Source organism: Moesziomyces antarcticus (genome assembly GCF_000747765.1).
Source record: "Moesziomyces antarcticus DNA, scaffold: scaffold_v10001, strain JCM 10317, whole genome shotgun sequence".
Classification (NCBI taxonomy): domain Eukaryota; kingdom Fungi; phylum Basidiomycota; class Ustilaginomycetes; order Ustilaginales; family Ustilaginaceae; genus Moesziomyces; species Moesziomyces antarcticus.
Genome location: NW_014639009.1, coordinates 2234096 through 2247588, shown reverse-complemented (window position 1 = coordinate 2247588; position 13493 = coordinate 2234096). Strand labels below are relative to the sequence as shown.

Here is a 13493-nt window from a genome sequence, read left to right as displayed (position 1 = left end):
GCAAGCGAGTCTTCTTTTTCCCCGCGGCAAGCGCGCAGGTTGACAGGCAATTCGCCGTGTTTGCCACCCCCCGTCGAGCGGCAACGGTGCATTTCGCGGTGAATTAAGCCGCCTCCGCCCGCCGCCGCTTGTGGTGGGGGAAGCAGCTCTTGCAAGCGTGGATGGCACCTGCCAACCGGCTATCCCGCGAGCCGTTGCGTTCCTCGCTTGACTTCAGTCCCGCTGCGAGGAAATGGCGGCAAAGCACCCGTGCGGACGGCTCAGATCCCGTTCGGCGCCGTCCGTAAATAATGTGCCTCGTGCCACTCCCCTTCGAAATGATTGTCCAGCATCGTCTGAGTATAGCGCACAAATCTGTACTGCAGCGTCGTCTGTCCGAGGTTAGATACGAGAGGGAGCACCAGATAAATGCGAAAGGTGTTGGAAAGGTGCGGGCAAAGGGAGGAGCAAAGTGGCGGCTAAATTGGGATAAGCGCTCTAATCTTTGAGCAGCTTCAGCTGATAGCCCGGCAACTCTGCCGGCTGTTCCGCGTAGCTTGTCCGGCCACGCGGCGTATCATCTGACTCGAAACGCGGATCAGCGGCGCATCCGACGACCCGCTTCATCTTATCACACGCCATGCTTCACTTCACCTCGGCAGTCACAGTCTGGCGTGCGAGAGCTCCGAAATTGGCGACATCGATGTGCATGTGTGGGAGTAGGTGTGTGGTGCTTCATACGTTCTTGTCGATGGGCACGCCCTCGCTCTCGCGCGAAGCCCAGCCCATCCAGCTCTCGTCGTAGATGCTGCTCTGCACTCCAATCTCCTGCAGCGCCAGCCAGATCGCGGCTGCCGTCATGCCCGAGCCGCACGTATTGGTCGCGGCCAGCTCACCGCCGCTCGAAGCCTGGCGCAGCTTGTCGAGTGCCTCGGTGCCGCCTACGGTGTCGCCAAGCGTCCTCCACAGCTCGATCTGGTCCTTGAGCACCGTGTACGTCTTGCCATCCTTTCCGGTTTCGGTCTTGAGCAGCGTGGGGAACGGAAGAGAAAGGCTGTGCGGAATGTGCCCGGAGGAGAGTCCGGCTCGGGGCTCCGGGTCGCTGCCATCGAAACGGCCTTTGGATCGTGCATCGAACACCGTCTGACCGCGTGCCCCCATCTTGGCATTGGCCACCATCTCGTCGAACGAACGGATGATGCCGTCTTGCAGTTCATGCTCCGGGTAGTCTGTCTTGCCGACCGAGCTGGGCTCTCCCTCTTCGGTGGTTAGGCCATGATTGATCCACGCCGGCAGCCCGCCGTTGAGCACCGACACGTTGGTGTGGCCGAACGCCTTGAAGGTGAAGGCGGTCCGGGGTGCCGAGAAGACGCCGTGGGTGTCGTACACCACCACATGCGTCTCTGGCTCGATGCCGTGCTCCGATGCAGCGCGTGCAAAAGTGGCAGCAGAAGGCATCATGTGCGGAAGGTTGCGAACGCTTTCGCCAGTGGTGGCCACCTTGTCCACATCCCAAAATTGGGCTTTCGGCAATCGAGGCCCCGTCGTGAATTCGCGCAGAGGATTGCGCGGCGGGTTCGTGTTGGGCATGAACCAAGTGGCATCCAGGATGCGCAGCTTGCTGCTTCCGTCCTGCTTTTCGATGAGCGAGGCGAGCGCCTTTGGCGCAATCACCAGCGGCACCGTGGCCGGTCGAACTGTGGTGCTCATCGCTCGTGCGCCAGATCCTGCCAATCCTAGGCGAGAAAAGAGTCGCTGCGATGTGAGCCGTGTCGTCTGCGCTGCCAGCATGACAATATCCGACTTGTGTTTGGTGCGCTCTTCTGGAGACTATGCTGGAAGACAGGAGGTCTGAAGCAAGGATTCGGCATTTCTTCTAATCCGCTCTAGATGGTCTAAGCTCAGCCGCGGGACGTGTGGAGGTTTTGAGCCTCTTTCGTGCGAGCATTTTTCTCTCAATGTTAGGGCAAAAGTTCATACACTTTCAAACGCGGGAAAAAATCGAGATCGCCATGAGATTCCCTGATGATTCAACGGCAATCTCGGCCATCGCCATGCGCCCACATCGGTGCTGCATCTTGTGGCAGCAGCCGAGGCTCTTAGGCGATGGCCATACAGTCTCGATGGGTGTGTATGCCATGCTTGGCTGATATGTGTGCTTCCCCGCGGGGGCATGCCATGCGGTAGCTGCCACGAGTGGGGTGCGCAGTTCATGCCCACGCTCGGTTCGCAACCCCGCACATCATCCATGTTTCCTTGCTGAATGTCGACGGCCAAGACCATCATATTATACTGATCTGGGTAGTGATGGCATGTTTGTAGAAGTGCCAGGTACGCACTGAGGTTGCAGTCGGGCGCATGTGGGGGACAGATACGACCCCGCGGGGAGGGACGAGCGGCACACGACCGAGTCCCCCCGCGGGGAAGACACTGTGATCCTGCCCAGCACCTTGTGCGTAGGAACAGAGGAGCCAATGCAGGACAAGGTCGGGCATTGCTAAAACCAATCATGCACATTCGACAGACGTCCGGCATGCCCGTCAGGGCCTCGGCAGGATTCAGTACAACTCTGATGCACGATGCACAGGGGGAGAGCGACGCAGACGGAGAGCTCCGTGCAGCCCCGCGCACAAGCTTGGGATGTGGGGAAGCCCAAATCTACCGAGGTTGCGAGACGCAGATCGTTCCGGTCCGCAAAAGGACCGGGGCGAGATGACGGATGCCAAGACCAACGAGTCGAGCCGAATGGACGTGGGGTTGACCACCAGCTGTCGGCGGAGAGAAAAAAAAGAACCAGGGCTCCCCGCGGGGATGGCTTGGTGTTGTTGACACTCAGCTAGGCGAATATCGCAGCCTCCTTGAATTCCGACGCCGCCGCCTCGGCCTCTGCCGCCTGCTCACCTCTGACCCTGAGCGAATGCTTGTCTGCCCCGCCCTCAGCCGAGGGTCCAATGGTCACCGGGCCCGTATGTGTGGCTGTCCAATCGGAAGCTGCACCTCATACGAGTTTCGAATCAAAGCCATCAACGTCCACCAATCAATCGGCCTCTTCACACCAGCGAGGCGCCGAGATACAGGACTCGAGCACCGGGGCCTGGCTTGAAACATTGCGAGTCTCTTCCAAGGATGATGAACAGAGGCGCGACGCTCGCCTTGTGAGACATGCTGAGCTCGCTTGGTGGGTGGCGAGTCCTTAGAACACTGGCTAGTGGCGGTAGTTGGCAAGTGTGAAAAAATTGCCTGTCGAAATGAAGCCTTTTTTGGCGGCGTGGGTGCCTAAACCTTCGAAAAGTGAACTGTCGTTGCACACCGCTTTCTCTCGGGTACTTTGGCCAAGACTGTCCAGACCGGCTAGCTCGCTCCAMCCGCCAACCGCCAACCGCCAATGGCCAATGGCCCACCGCATGCTAGCTTGGCCTCGGAAGGCGTGCCTTGCATTGCTCTGCCGCACTGCCCGTACACGCACGCCCATTGGCTTCCCCACCCCGCTCTGCAGCATCTCTGCCGCAGTCCGCCGCCGCTTCGACTGCAGCTGATCTGGAGTCCCCGCCCGAAAAGGTGGCTGGCCGTAGACTTGTGCTTCGTCCTTGTGCTCTCTCCCAACCACGGTCCGGCAGCAATGACACTGAGCTAGCCGCCATCGCAGCATCTTCTCCCCCACCACGACCATCCCGGACCGCTTCCTGACCCGGACCAAGCGGTTCTTGCTTCTACCCCCGCTCCCCCCCTTTCCGTACCCAGAAGGCTAAGCTGGGTGCGCCACCTTGGCGTGCATTCGTCCGGAGTTCCCCCCGCTCCACCAGCTTTCCCCCTCACTTTTAGGTTAGCCTCTGGCACGCCAACGTTTCATTCGGGCTCCCGGCGCCGTCTTGTGCCTCGTTGCATTAGTTGACACGCCCCGCGACACTGTCTCCAATCCGTGCTCGCCGTGAAGTGCAAGCGCTCCACCGCGATAGCCTCTCGACCTCGACTCGCCTCATTCACCACGCGATTGACTCCAACCTCGCCTACAGCCGTCCCCACCCTGCTGTACCTTGCTTCGTCTTCGCTTCCATACCCCACATCCCCAAAGGGTACAAGTAGCCACCTCCTAGCTTCTCTTCCATCCCTTGCCCCACATCCGCTTCTCCATTACCGCCTCCGGACCCTAGCTCTTTCCCCACACGCCACCTCTGCTCGCTGCCTTTGCCCGCCATGACGCGTGCCACGTCTGAGGGGTCGTCGACCCCTTCCAAGCAGGAGGACAACTTCGCCGGCACCACCAATGCACACCTCGTAGCCGACAAGACCACAAAGCGTCGGTTCGGTCCCTCGGCCATCGCCGAGGACCTCCGCGACCACTGGCGTGTCTACATCCTCGGCATCTGCGCCTCTTTCGGAGGTCTGCTTTTCGGTTGGGATACCGGTCTGATTGGAGGCGTGCTCAATATGCCTGCATTCAAGAAGGACTTTGGCCTCGAGAACAACGATGCCAAGCTCGCAGCACTCAAGGGCAACATCGTCTCGGTGCTTCAGGCCGGCTGCTTCTTTGGTGCCGCCGCCAGTTTCTACCTGCCCCACCGCTTCGGCCGCAAGCAGGCCATGCTCATCTCGGCCACCGTCTTCCTCATCGGCTCCGTCATCCAGACCGTCTGCCGCTTGAACGGCCAGAGCGCCAACGCAGCACTCAACCAGCTTTATGTAGGGAGGGTCATCGGGGGATTCGGCGTTGGTCTTGCATCTTCGACTGTGCCCATGTACTTGTCCGAATGCGCACCGCGCGCAATCCGTGGTCGCCTTGCTGGCATGTACCAGTTGCTCATCGTCACCGGTATCTGCATCGCCTACTTTGTTAACTACGGTATGGTGCAGAACTATCCCGACCAAACTTCGAGCGCCATGTGGCAAGTGCCATTTGCCCTCCAGTGCCTCCCCGGCGTGCTCTTTGTCGTCACTCTCCTCTTCCAGCCCGAGTCGCCTCGATGGCTCGTGGAGCAGCAGAGGAACGCAGAGGCGCAGAAGTCGCTCGCCCGCATCAACCGCGCCGACGTCAACGACCCTGTCGTCGTCGGAATCCTCCGCGAGATCGAGCAGGATCTCGAGGGCAAGTCGGGTCTGTCGCTCGTCCAGCAGCTCAAGATGGCTTTCTCGGACCGCGTCACCACCTACCGAGTCTTCATCGGCGCCTTGCTCATGTTCTTCCAGCAGTTCACCGGCACCAACTCGATCAACTACTACTCGCCCCAGATCTTCAAGTCGCTCGGCATCACGGGACAGTCGAGCGGCCTGCTCGCAACGGGCGTCTACGGCGTGGTCAAGATCATCACCACCGGTCTCTTCATGGCGGTGGCCATCGAGCAGCTCGGACGAAAGTGGTGCCTCATCATCGGCGGCCTTGTGCAGGTGTTTACGCTCTTCTGGATCGCCATCTACCAGGCCGTTCGTCCTGCAGGCACGCCTGTCGATGGCGTGGGCTACCTCACCATCGCCATGGTCTACATCTTTGTCGTCGGTTACGGACTCGGTTGGTCTTCGGTCACCTGGGCGGTCAGTGCCGAGGTGGCACCCAACCAGTTGCGTGCGCTTGCCATGTCGGCTGCCACCATGAGCCAGTGGTTCTTCAACTTTGTCATTGCGCTCATCACGCCGCGTGCGCTCGAGCACATCAAGTACGGCACATTCCTCCTGTTTGGCGTCATGACGAGCGTGGCGGTCGTCTGGGCTGCCTTCTTCCTGCCAGAGTCGAGCGGCGTCACCCTCGAGCTCATGCACCGCATCTTCGAGGGCAACATCATCTCCAGGTCCGTGCAGGACCTTTCGCCCGCCAAGCGCAAGGTTTTCCGCGCAAGGCTCCTGGCCGAAGTCGGCGGCACGGCTGATGATGGTATGGTCAACGAAAATGTCCGCGCGAATGAGGCCGCTTTTGCAACGCTCAACAGGGAGGAGTCGTACGCTGCCAAGAAGGTCGATGACGATGTTGTCAAGACCGCCGATGCTGGCGACTCGGATGCAGACCACGCGCGCAAGTAGATCAGCAAACCCCGCCCTGTTTTCGTGTCTTGATACCGCATTTTGCTCTGATTGTACTTTATACCAATGTTATCGTGTTGCTCATCTGGAGTTCTGTGCGCGCAAGTCAGCCTCCTTGGTTGAGACGACTCGGAAGTCCGTTCCATTTTGAGGTGTTGTTTCGTTCGACAACGCACATGCTCTGTCTAGAATTGTACCAATGTGATCGTGCTTCCCGGCTGATGTTCTGCTTGGTTCGTGGTTGCACGTGGACTTGCGTGCGGTCAGATCGAGGCTCGGCATGACCAATCTCAACTTGCCCGCGTCGTCTGAATGCTCAGCGCCCTGAACGGTCGAATGCAACGAGGAGGTACAAGACTCGGCGAGACTTACTGCGCAGAGCCGGCTGATGGATCGTCGGCACACGAGGGACCTGAGGTGTCTTGTTGGGCTCAGTCCGAGTTTCTGGACGCTTGGCTGAGGCAGTGCTCCGCACGGGGTCTGGTGATCTTCGTTTTTCTCACTCGCTGGCTCTCTCGACTCAAATCCGAGTGGGCCTGAAACTCAGCTCCTTGGTGCGGCCGTCTGGACGAACAACGATCTGTCCTCTCCGCGCTACCGTCTCTGGCGTGCTCAATGCTCATGTCTATGCACGCAGCGCGAGTTGTGAATAACTAGTTGCAGTGGGAGCCCGTTACAAATGCGATGAGGGTCTGAGGGCCGGGGGTGAGGTAGGAGGTTCAGACCGCATGCGACGTAGACGGCGCGGGCTCCTGTGCCGCGTCGACAAAGGGGTCTTCATCGACCGAGACAAACGTGGCGGCGCCCGTAGAGAAGCGGCGCATGCCCGAGTCGCACGAGATCTGTCTCGACATCGACTCTGCGCCCAGATCGTCATGCCCCGAATCGATGCCGGCGAGGTAGGCGGGGACGCTGACGCGCGGGATCTTGAAGTTCTGCGAGTGCGCACCGCGCAGCGTGCGGTTAGGGAACGAGGATGCAGTGGGCGAGGTGGTAGGGGTCGTGCTGTTGGCTAGTGGATCGACTACCGGCGTTGACTTGGAGCGCGCGTGCAGCGACTCTCCCGCCGCTGCCTCGACACTCGCTTTGGCAGGATCCGCTGAATAGAAGGGGTTCAGTGCATGCGGATGCACAGGGACGCTCTTCGTCCTGCTCAGCGGCAGGTACGGCGTATCCGAGTCTGCAAACGGAGATGCGTCGAGCCCGATCGACTCGTGCGCGGGTGCCATCTGCTGGCCCGACGTGAGGTTGAAGGGCACCTTGACCACGCGGATCTCGGGCTCGGCCTCGGCCTCCGGAACATTCGACGGTCCCTGCGCGAGAATGTTGGAGAGCGACAGATCGTCGCCATTCGAAGCCGATCGACGGCGCGAACTCGAGCTGAGCCGGCCCAGAGCCGCCACGTCGAGCGTGTCGCCGGACGGATACACCCTGGCGGTCATGCGACGTTGGCTGTGCGGCGAGACGGAGCCGTCGTCCTTGGGCGAGCCGGCAGCCTTTTCGGAGAGCGACGGTGAGCGCAGTGCCGACATGCGGTGTGCCGCCATGCTCAGCCTCCGCGTACGCCGCCGCGACGCGCACCACCTCATGAGCGCCACTCCGATGAGCAGCAGCACCACTCCGCCGATCACAGCGCCTGCGATCGCGCCCTTGTTGACGTGGTGCACCGGAGTCGTGGCGGTCGTCGTAGCGGGTGCCAGAGAGCTCACTGGTGCTGCTGCGACCGATGTCGATGAAGCGACAGCCTGGGTAGATTGAGAAGTGGCCGAGGCGGCTGTGGTTGCGAAAGAAGCCGAAGTTGAGGCGGCTGTCGGGCTGGTGGAAGCCGAAGTGGTCGATGCAGAGGCTGGCGCAGTGCCGTTCCTGCCGCAGTCTGTGAATGTAAATGTCCTCGAGTCGATGGCTGTGACCTGTACAATGCCACTGCTGGTGCTGAGGGTGGTGAGGATGTTGCCGTTGATGTCGGCGAGACCGATGCCGATGCGGTATGTGCCGCTGAGCGCCGTGTCGCCGAAAGAAGTGACTTTGCGGTAGTTGCCTGGCGTGGAGAAGTCGCCGCCATTGAGCGCCGAGTAGAGAAGCGAGTAGTTACGCGCGCCCTCGGTGGACACAAAGAAGAGGTTGACGAACGATGCTACGCTCCATTCTGTCTGGGTGAGCGAGGCGGACCATTCGAGCTCGGTGCAGTTGAGAGCGTCGACGGAAAAGCCAAGTGCGTGTGCCTGCGAGGAAAAGGTGCTGACGAGTAGCGCTGCCAGGGAGCCCGCTTTCGCGAGCATGCCCCACGAGGTCTTCACCATGTCGCTATCCCGAGCCTCGTCGTGGTGACGGAGGAAGCCACAGAAGGCGAGCGGAGTACTCAGGTACGTGTGGTGACACGAGTAAGAAGGGAAGCAAAGAGGGGGAGGGGGCGCCGGGGGTTTCGGCCACTCAGGGAGGGCCAGCAATATACGCTTTCGGATGAAGCTGACTCGCCTCGCTGCTGTGAACAAAGCAGCTGCATCTGGAAGCAGCTTGCAGGTGGATACATGGCCTGCGTGGCCTGACCTGTATGCGACATGGCTCTACCAATCGAAGCCTGCGGTGCAGATCCGTTTGGTTGATCTGCCGGTCGCCATCGGCGCTACCTTTTTAATCGACTGTATTCAGACGACAAGTGGAGGATCCCGACTTCTCCCCGTGCTCCCATAGCATACAGACCCGGGGCGGACCATGAATCTTTGCGCGGCTGGCTGCACTTGACGAGCTGCCCGGTCTCACTTCTGCGCGAGCCCGGAGCCCGGCATGGACAGGCGCCTACGAGCTGTGTGTCTGGCTTGCTCTTGTACCGCCAGCTCTCGAGTGCCTGGTGGGAATGGCACCTTTGGCCGGTCTGAAAAGGGGGCTGAGACTGGCGCCAAGCGCTTGGATGCAGTGGATGCACTATGGGACCAGCGGAACCCGCGGGAAGCGTTCAGGTGCATTGATTTTCTCCTTAGGACTTGCCCTGGCTGTTCCTGAACGGCCATCTTTGGCGGCTGCTCAACTGCCTTCAATCCAGTCTGTGGAGACTCTCGCCCCGCACGCGGATTTTGATTCGAGCTGAAAGGTCGCGCTGCGCCCTCGCTTGAGCCTGGGCGTCGTGCCGATTTCGAGCTCCGAAAGACATGCCAAAAGGAGCCTTGACGTGAAATCGTATCGCGATCCACCTGCCACCTCGCCACACAAGCGTCAAGAGGGTCAAAAAGGGTCAAAAGTAGCATGATCTTGCTCCATCGCCGATTGGACCAGGTTGGACCTGAGCACCGCATTGACTTGTGCGCCATCGCTTAGCAGTCGAGATACAAAGCCCGCGCGACTAGGGCCCCTTTCCCCGCCACGCCCAGCCCAGCTCGAGGTCTCGACCCCACCACCGGAGCTGCCGCAATCGGCATGACAAACACCCGTGCTCGCGATTGGATTGGCTTTGCATTTCACTCGATCGTACCGCAGGCTAGAGTCGGCCGACTTTCGTTCAGATCGTATCTCTGGTCACTGTGAGCTCCGAGCCGACATCGTGGGGCAGGGTCCCAGTTGAAGCGAGACCCTAAAAGCTCGAAGGGGAATCTCGCTGTGCCGAGCCGAAATGTGGGCCAAAAAAAGGATTCGCGCGGAAAGATGCAAAAAAGAATGCATTGACGGGGACTCGAACCCCGGTCGAGTCGAATCGGTAGTCACGCCTCAGAAAGGCGATGAGTGGCAACGACTCATGATACCCCTACACTATCAATGCTTGTATATTTGTCTGCACCAAGGTTGCACATATGTATAAGCGTGCTTTGAACCGCGAGATCAGGGACCATCGAAGCTCATTGTCATCTGCCGCGACAGCTTCGGGGAGTAAGGCCAACGCCTGCGGGCGATCAGGTCCTCCAGGTCGTCAACATCCTACCACTGGGTTGCGATCCCTCTCCTAGACATCTGTATTGGCGAGAACGATGGCCGACGACATACAAGAGAGGGTGGGAAAGGCTAGGAAAGGATGGTTTTCAAAGGCCGGATCAAGCAAGGTGGGCGTCCCATCGAAAAATGAGCGAGACAATGGAGAACATAGAACAATGCAGAGTGCAGTACAATGCAGGGCACACTTCATCTGCCGCTCACGAACGCGGGGACGACAGAACGAGCAATAACGTAGATGAAAAGGTATCTTGTCTGGTATTGGCATAAGCGAAAAGACTACCAGAGCGGGCTGCGAGCGGGGGAGGCGGACGCCGGGAAGCTGTTCCCGGATCCGATCCGCGAGCCCTTGTACATGATTGCTTGATGTGAAGGGGAAGAGGGGCCGTGACAAAGAGGTTCGTTTCGTTTCGTTCCGACGAGGGCGACTTTCTTAGGCCTTGTTCGCGAAGCCGACGCGGTTGTTGTCCGTGTCGAAGATGGCGACGGTGTTCTGGAGGAACGAGTCGCCAGTGATCCAGGCGTTGATGCCGAGGTCGCCACCAGCAACCGAGAGCACACAGTGGCCGTCGTTGGTGGTACCGAACGAGGTGGTGGCAGCCGAGAGGCTCTTGGTGTACGAGCCGTACTTGAACGTCACGGTAGGGGGCGAGTTGCAGTTGTAGTAGGCGTAGGTCGAGCCGTCCTGAGTGAACGTCGGCAGACCGAGCTTGTTGAAGAGCGCCTGGGCCTGCGAGGTGGGGGCGACAATGATCGTCGTACCAGTGTCAACGATCGACTCGATGCCGATGCTGTTGACCGAGGCGGGCACCTGCCAGAAGCCCTGGTTCGAGTCAACGCTGACGTACACTGGAGTGGAGCTGTATTTCGCACTGTTCGTTCCGCCGAGGAAGAGCGACGAGCCACTCGTCCTGAGGTCGAACTGGAACTTGCCCGAGGAGACGGCACCAGCCTGCTTGAGCTGGTAGAAGTAGGGGAGGTAGCTGGAGCCGAAGGCGGCGAGCTGAGGGAAGGCCATGCCCGAGATACCGGACGAGCCCTCCGAGGAGTCGATGAAGGTGGTCTTAGAAACACCGATGGCGGTCTTTGTGGCGCTCAGGCCACCGATATGGACGGTGTCGCGGTAGATGGTGCCCTGGGCAGTGGTGCCGTCACCGTAAGCGGTGGAGAAGGTGTCGCCGTTGGTGCTCGAGGTGGACGACGAGCTGGGGTTGTAGGCGCCGGGGTTGACAAGCGTGTCCGAGGATCCGGTGTCAAAGTCGATCGAGAAGCTCTGGGCGGGGGTGCCGTAGGCCATGGTGCCGGTCCAGAGCTCGCCGTTCTGCTGGTCGGTGAGACCGACCGTGCCGGTGGCGCGCTTGGAGAGCTCAGGCACCTCGCGCTTGAGAGGGTGGACCTTGCCGGTGTTCTTCTCGTAGTTCGCAAGGCTCTTCGAGTATTTTGCGCGCAGGCCCTGCATGTGAGCGTCGACCTTGGTCCAGTCGATCTGGTCGGTGCCGGCCTTGGTCAGGGTGGCGCGCTTGGAGATGTCGATGTTGATACCGCGCTCCTGCTCGACGGGAGCGGCGGTGGCCAGCGAGGCGCTGGCGATGAGACCAGCGACGAAGGAGAGCTTGAGCTGCATGGCGAAGGTCTTCTAGGGGTGGCTAGGGGGATGGGCTTTCTATCGAAGAGAGTGGAAAGAGGAGTGGAGAAGATGAGGAAGGAGAAGGATGATGATGAGAGGGGATGGACTGGCTACGATCTGGCCGGTCTTTATACGCATCGAGGTGGATACGATGGCGTCCGTGGGGAGCGCCGAGCACGAGCAGAGCATGCTCAGTATCGGAGGCGTCGATAGCCACAAGCGCGGCATCGAGCGAGCTACGGTGGCGATGTGAAGCTTGAGCCTGCTCTGTCCGGCAGAATTAGGCTAAGGCGAGAAGAACGTTAGGCCCAATCAGGAATCGGAAGCCTGTGCACCGAGGCGAGCGTGGGCGTGTTGAGCTTGTCTCGGCGCTAGCGCGGAGGGTGCGCCCGCGCGCGTGGACGGCTGTCAGTACCGATACGCAGGTGAGCTTGGAAGAAAGTCGAGCGACTGTGGCGAGATTGCGAGCCGTGGCGACGAACAGGGTCTGAGGAGGCAAGCGAAGAGAGGCTCGGCAATCACAACCTGGGCGAAAGTGGATATCCGAGGGAGGGCGAGGTGGCGGCTCGGTGTGCCGCCGTCACCGCCGCGGCCGCCGCCGCCAGTGCCGACGGCGAAAGCAGAAGCAGGCAGTTTGGAAGACATGCACAGTTGGAGGCGAGTGACCTCGGGTGGGGATGTGTGCAGGCGCAGTGCTGTCGCCGATTGAGGCGGCGATTATGACGGAATAAGGGTCCCTAGCAGAGGCCGTACGCCCCATCGAGTGAGCCCTGAATCAAGAGGCCACCTTCCGTTCACTCGCCGCTGCCCGACCCCAGTGTTGAGCGGACGAGAAGAACCACAAAACAGGCAAACAGAGCGCTGCGTGGCAGATGCTGATCCGGCGGCGGATCGCTGAGCTTGAAGCAAAGCCGCTAGTGCTCGGAGGAGGCAATGCCGGCCGGGGGTGGAGGCGAACCAGAGCCCAAAGGGCTGCAAAACCCTTGTTTGGCTTTCTGGACGTGTCGGAGTTCGAACGATTTGGAGCTAAAACGCTCTGCGTTATCGGCAGGAGGACAACGAGCGGCGTTGCCCACCGCCGAGGCAACGCGCATTGGCGTGCGGAGCCCATGAATCCGACGTCACGTCACGCTGCGTAGCGCCTTGGCTGCCGTCGGCGGTGACACTGGGCGACTTTGATCAACCTTGCTCATGCATCGCGTCCATGACATGCACACTCCGCTGTGCGGCGTACGCTGCTGGGACGCGATTGGTCGCCGCTCCGCCCACCGCCATCTGATTGAGCGTGGACAAGCGGATGGCGATGGCGATATCCAATTTGATACGGCGCACGCCCTTCCGTCGACTAGATCGTGCAGAAGCTTTGACAGGATCAAGCTGTGTCCGCCGGCCGATGCCGCCGCTTGAACAAGCGAAGGTGTGCGGATTTCTCTTTTGCCGCAAAGTTCCAGCCGCTCGGGTCCTGGATGGTGGTCCAGGTTTGGCTGGCGGAGGTGCATGGCATTCGCGCTAATGTATTGTCAGGCTCCGCCGTACGACGACGGCAGCTCGGAGGTGCAACTGCCGAAATATGAAGGCGCTTCATCGTCATCGAGCGGCCGAATCTCGTCAAGGCTCTTACCGCGTTTGAGCGTGCGGTGTGGCCTCGACAGGACTAGGGACTGGCAACATTATCGACCGATGCCTCAAGATAACAAGTCCCTACGGCGTGTCTGGACAAATGAGCTTGCTCGGAGAGACGCTCTCCGAAGTCTGCAGCAGCAGTGCTCGCTTCTCGAATTGCGTTCGGAAGACTGCCTGGAAAAGCGACTATGATGACAGGCGTAGCGAATTTCGACGAAGCAATGGCGCGATGCTTTGATCGTCACACCTTCCAGCCTGCTCGTAGCACTCGTGACCCCCGAGGAGATCTGCTCTATTTGCGGGGAAGTCGGTCCTCACTCCCAACCACAATGAAGCC

At 60.2% G+C, this 13493-nt stretch overlaps 4 protein-coding genes and 1 non-coding gene across 5 annotated transcripts, besides 5 other annotated features; 1 reads left to right on the top strand and 4 right to left on the bottom strand.

The window, feature by feature from the left end:
• Nucleotides 1-714: 714 nt before the first annotated feature.
• Nucleotides 715-1927, bottom strand: PAN0_001c0823 (rhodanese-like protein; the record flags this gene model as incomplete). The annotated part of the gene is made up of 2 exons (XM_014804437.1): nucleotides 715-1802; nucleotides 1894-1927. The coding sequence occupies 2 exons, from the start codon at nucleotides 1925-1927 to the stop codon at nucleotides 715-717; spliced, it is 1122 nt and encodes a 373-aa protein (XP_014659923.1).
• Nucleotides 1928-4173: 2246 nt separating this feature from the next.
• Nucleotides 4174-5988, top strand: PAN0_001d0822 (MFS quinate transporter QutD; the record flags this gene model as incomplete). The annotated part of the gene is made up of 1 exon (XM_014804436.1): nucleotides 4174-5988. The coding sequence occupies one exon, from the start codon at nucleotides 4174-4176 to the stop codon at nucleotides 5986-5988; it is 1815 nt and encodes a 604-aa protein (XP_014659922.1).
• A 719-nt stretch (nucleotides 5989-6707) lies between these two features.
• Nucleotides 6708-8288, bottom strand: PAN0_001c0821 (uncharacterized protein; the record flags this gene model as incomplete). The annotated part of the gene is made up of 1 exon (XM_014804435.1): nucleotides 6708-8288. The coding sequence occupies one exon, from the start codon at nucleotides 8286-8288 to the stop codon at nucleotides 6708-6710; it is 1581 nt and encodes a 526-aa protein (XP_014659921.1).
• Nucleotides 8289-9637: 1349 nt separating this feature from the next.
• On the bottom strand, nucleotides 9638-9739 carry PAN0_t001c0010. Its single transcript has 2 exons — nucleotides 9704-9739; nucleotides 9638-9672 (listed from the first exon to the last, which is right to left on the bottom strand). It is a non-coding gene; the product is annotated as a tRNA-Gly (tRNA).
• Nucleotides 9740-10339: 600 nt separating this feature from the next.
• Nucleotides 10340-11530, bottom strand: PAN0_001c0820 (acid protease; the record flags this gene model as incomplete). Its single annotated transcript, XM_014804434.1, has 1 exon — nucleotides 10340-11530. One exon carries the CDS (start codon nucleotides 11528-11530, stop codon nucleotides 10340-10342), a length of 1191 nt encoding a protein of 396 aa, XP_014659920.1.
• Nucleotides 11531-11552: 22 nt separating this feature from the next.
• Nucleotides 11553-11800: a sequence feature (In-frame stop codon was detected at splice-junction site;~hypothetical protein).
• A 215-nt stretch (nucleotides 11801-12015) lies between these two features.
• Nucleotides 12016-12228: a sequence feature (In-frame stop codon was detected at splice-junction site;~hypothetical protein).
• Nucleotides 12229-12750: 522 nt separating this feature from the next.
• Nucleotides 12751-12878: a sequence feature (In-frame stop codon was detected at splice-junction site;~hypothetical protein).
• Nucleotides 12879-13069: 191 nt separating this feature from the next.
• Nucleotides 13070-13187: a sequence feature (In-frame stop codon was detected at splice-junction site;~hypothetical protein).
• Nucleotides 13188-13474: 287 nt separating this feature from the next.
• Nucleotides 13475-13493: part of a sequence feature (In-frame stop codon was detected at splice-junction site;~hypothetical protein) that runs on past the window's edge.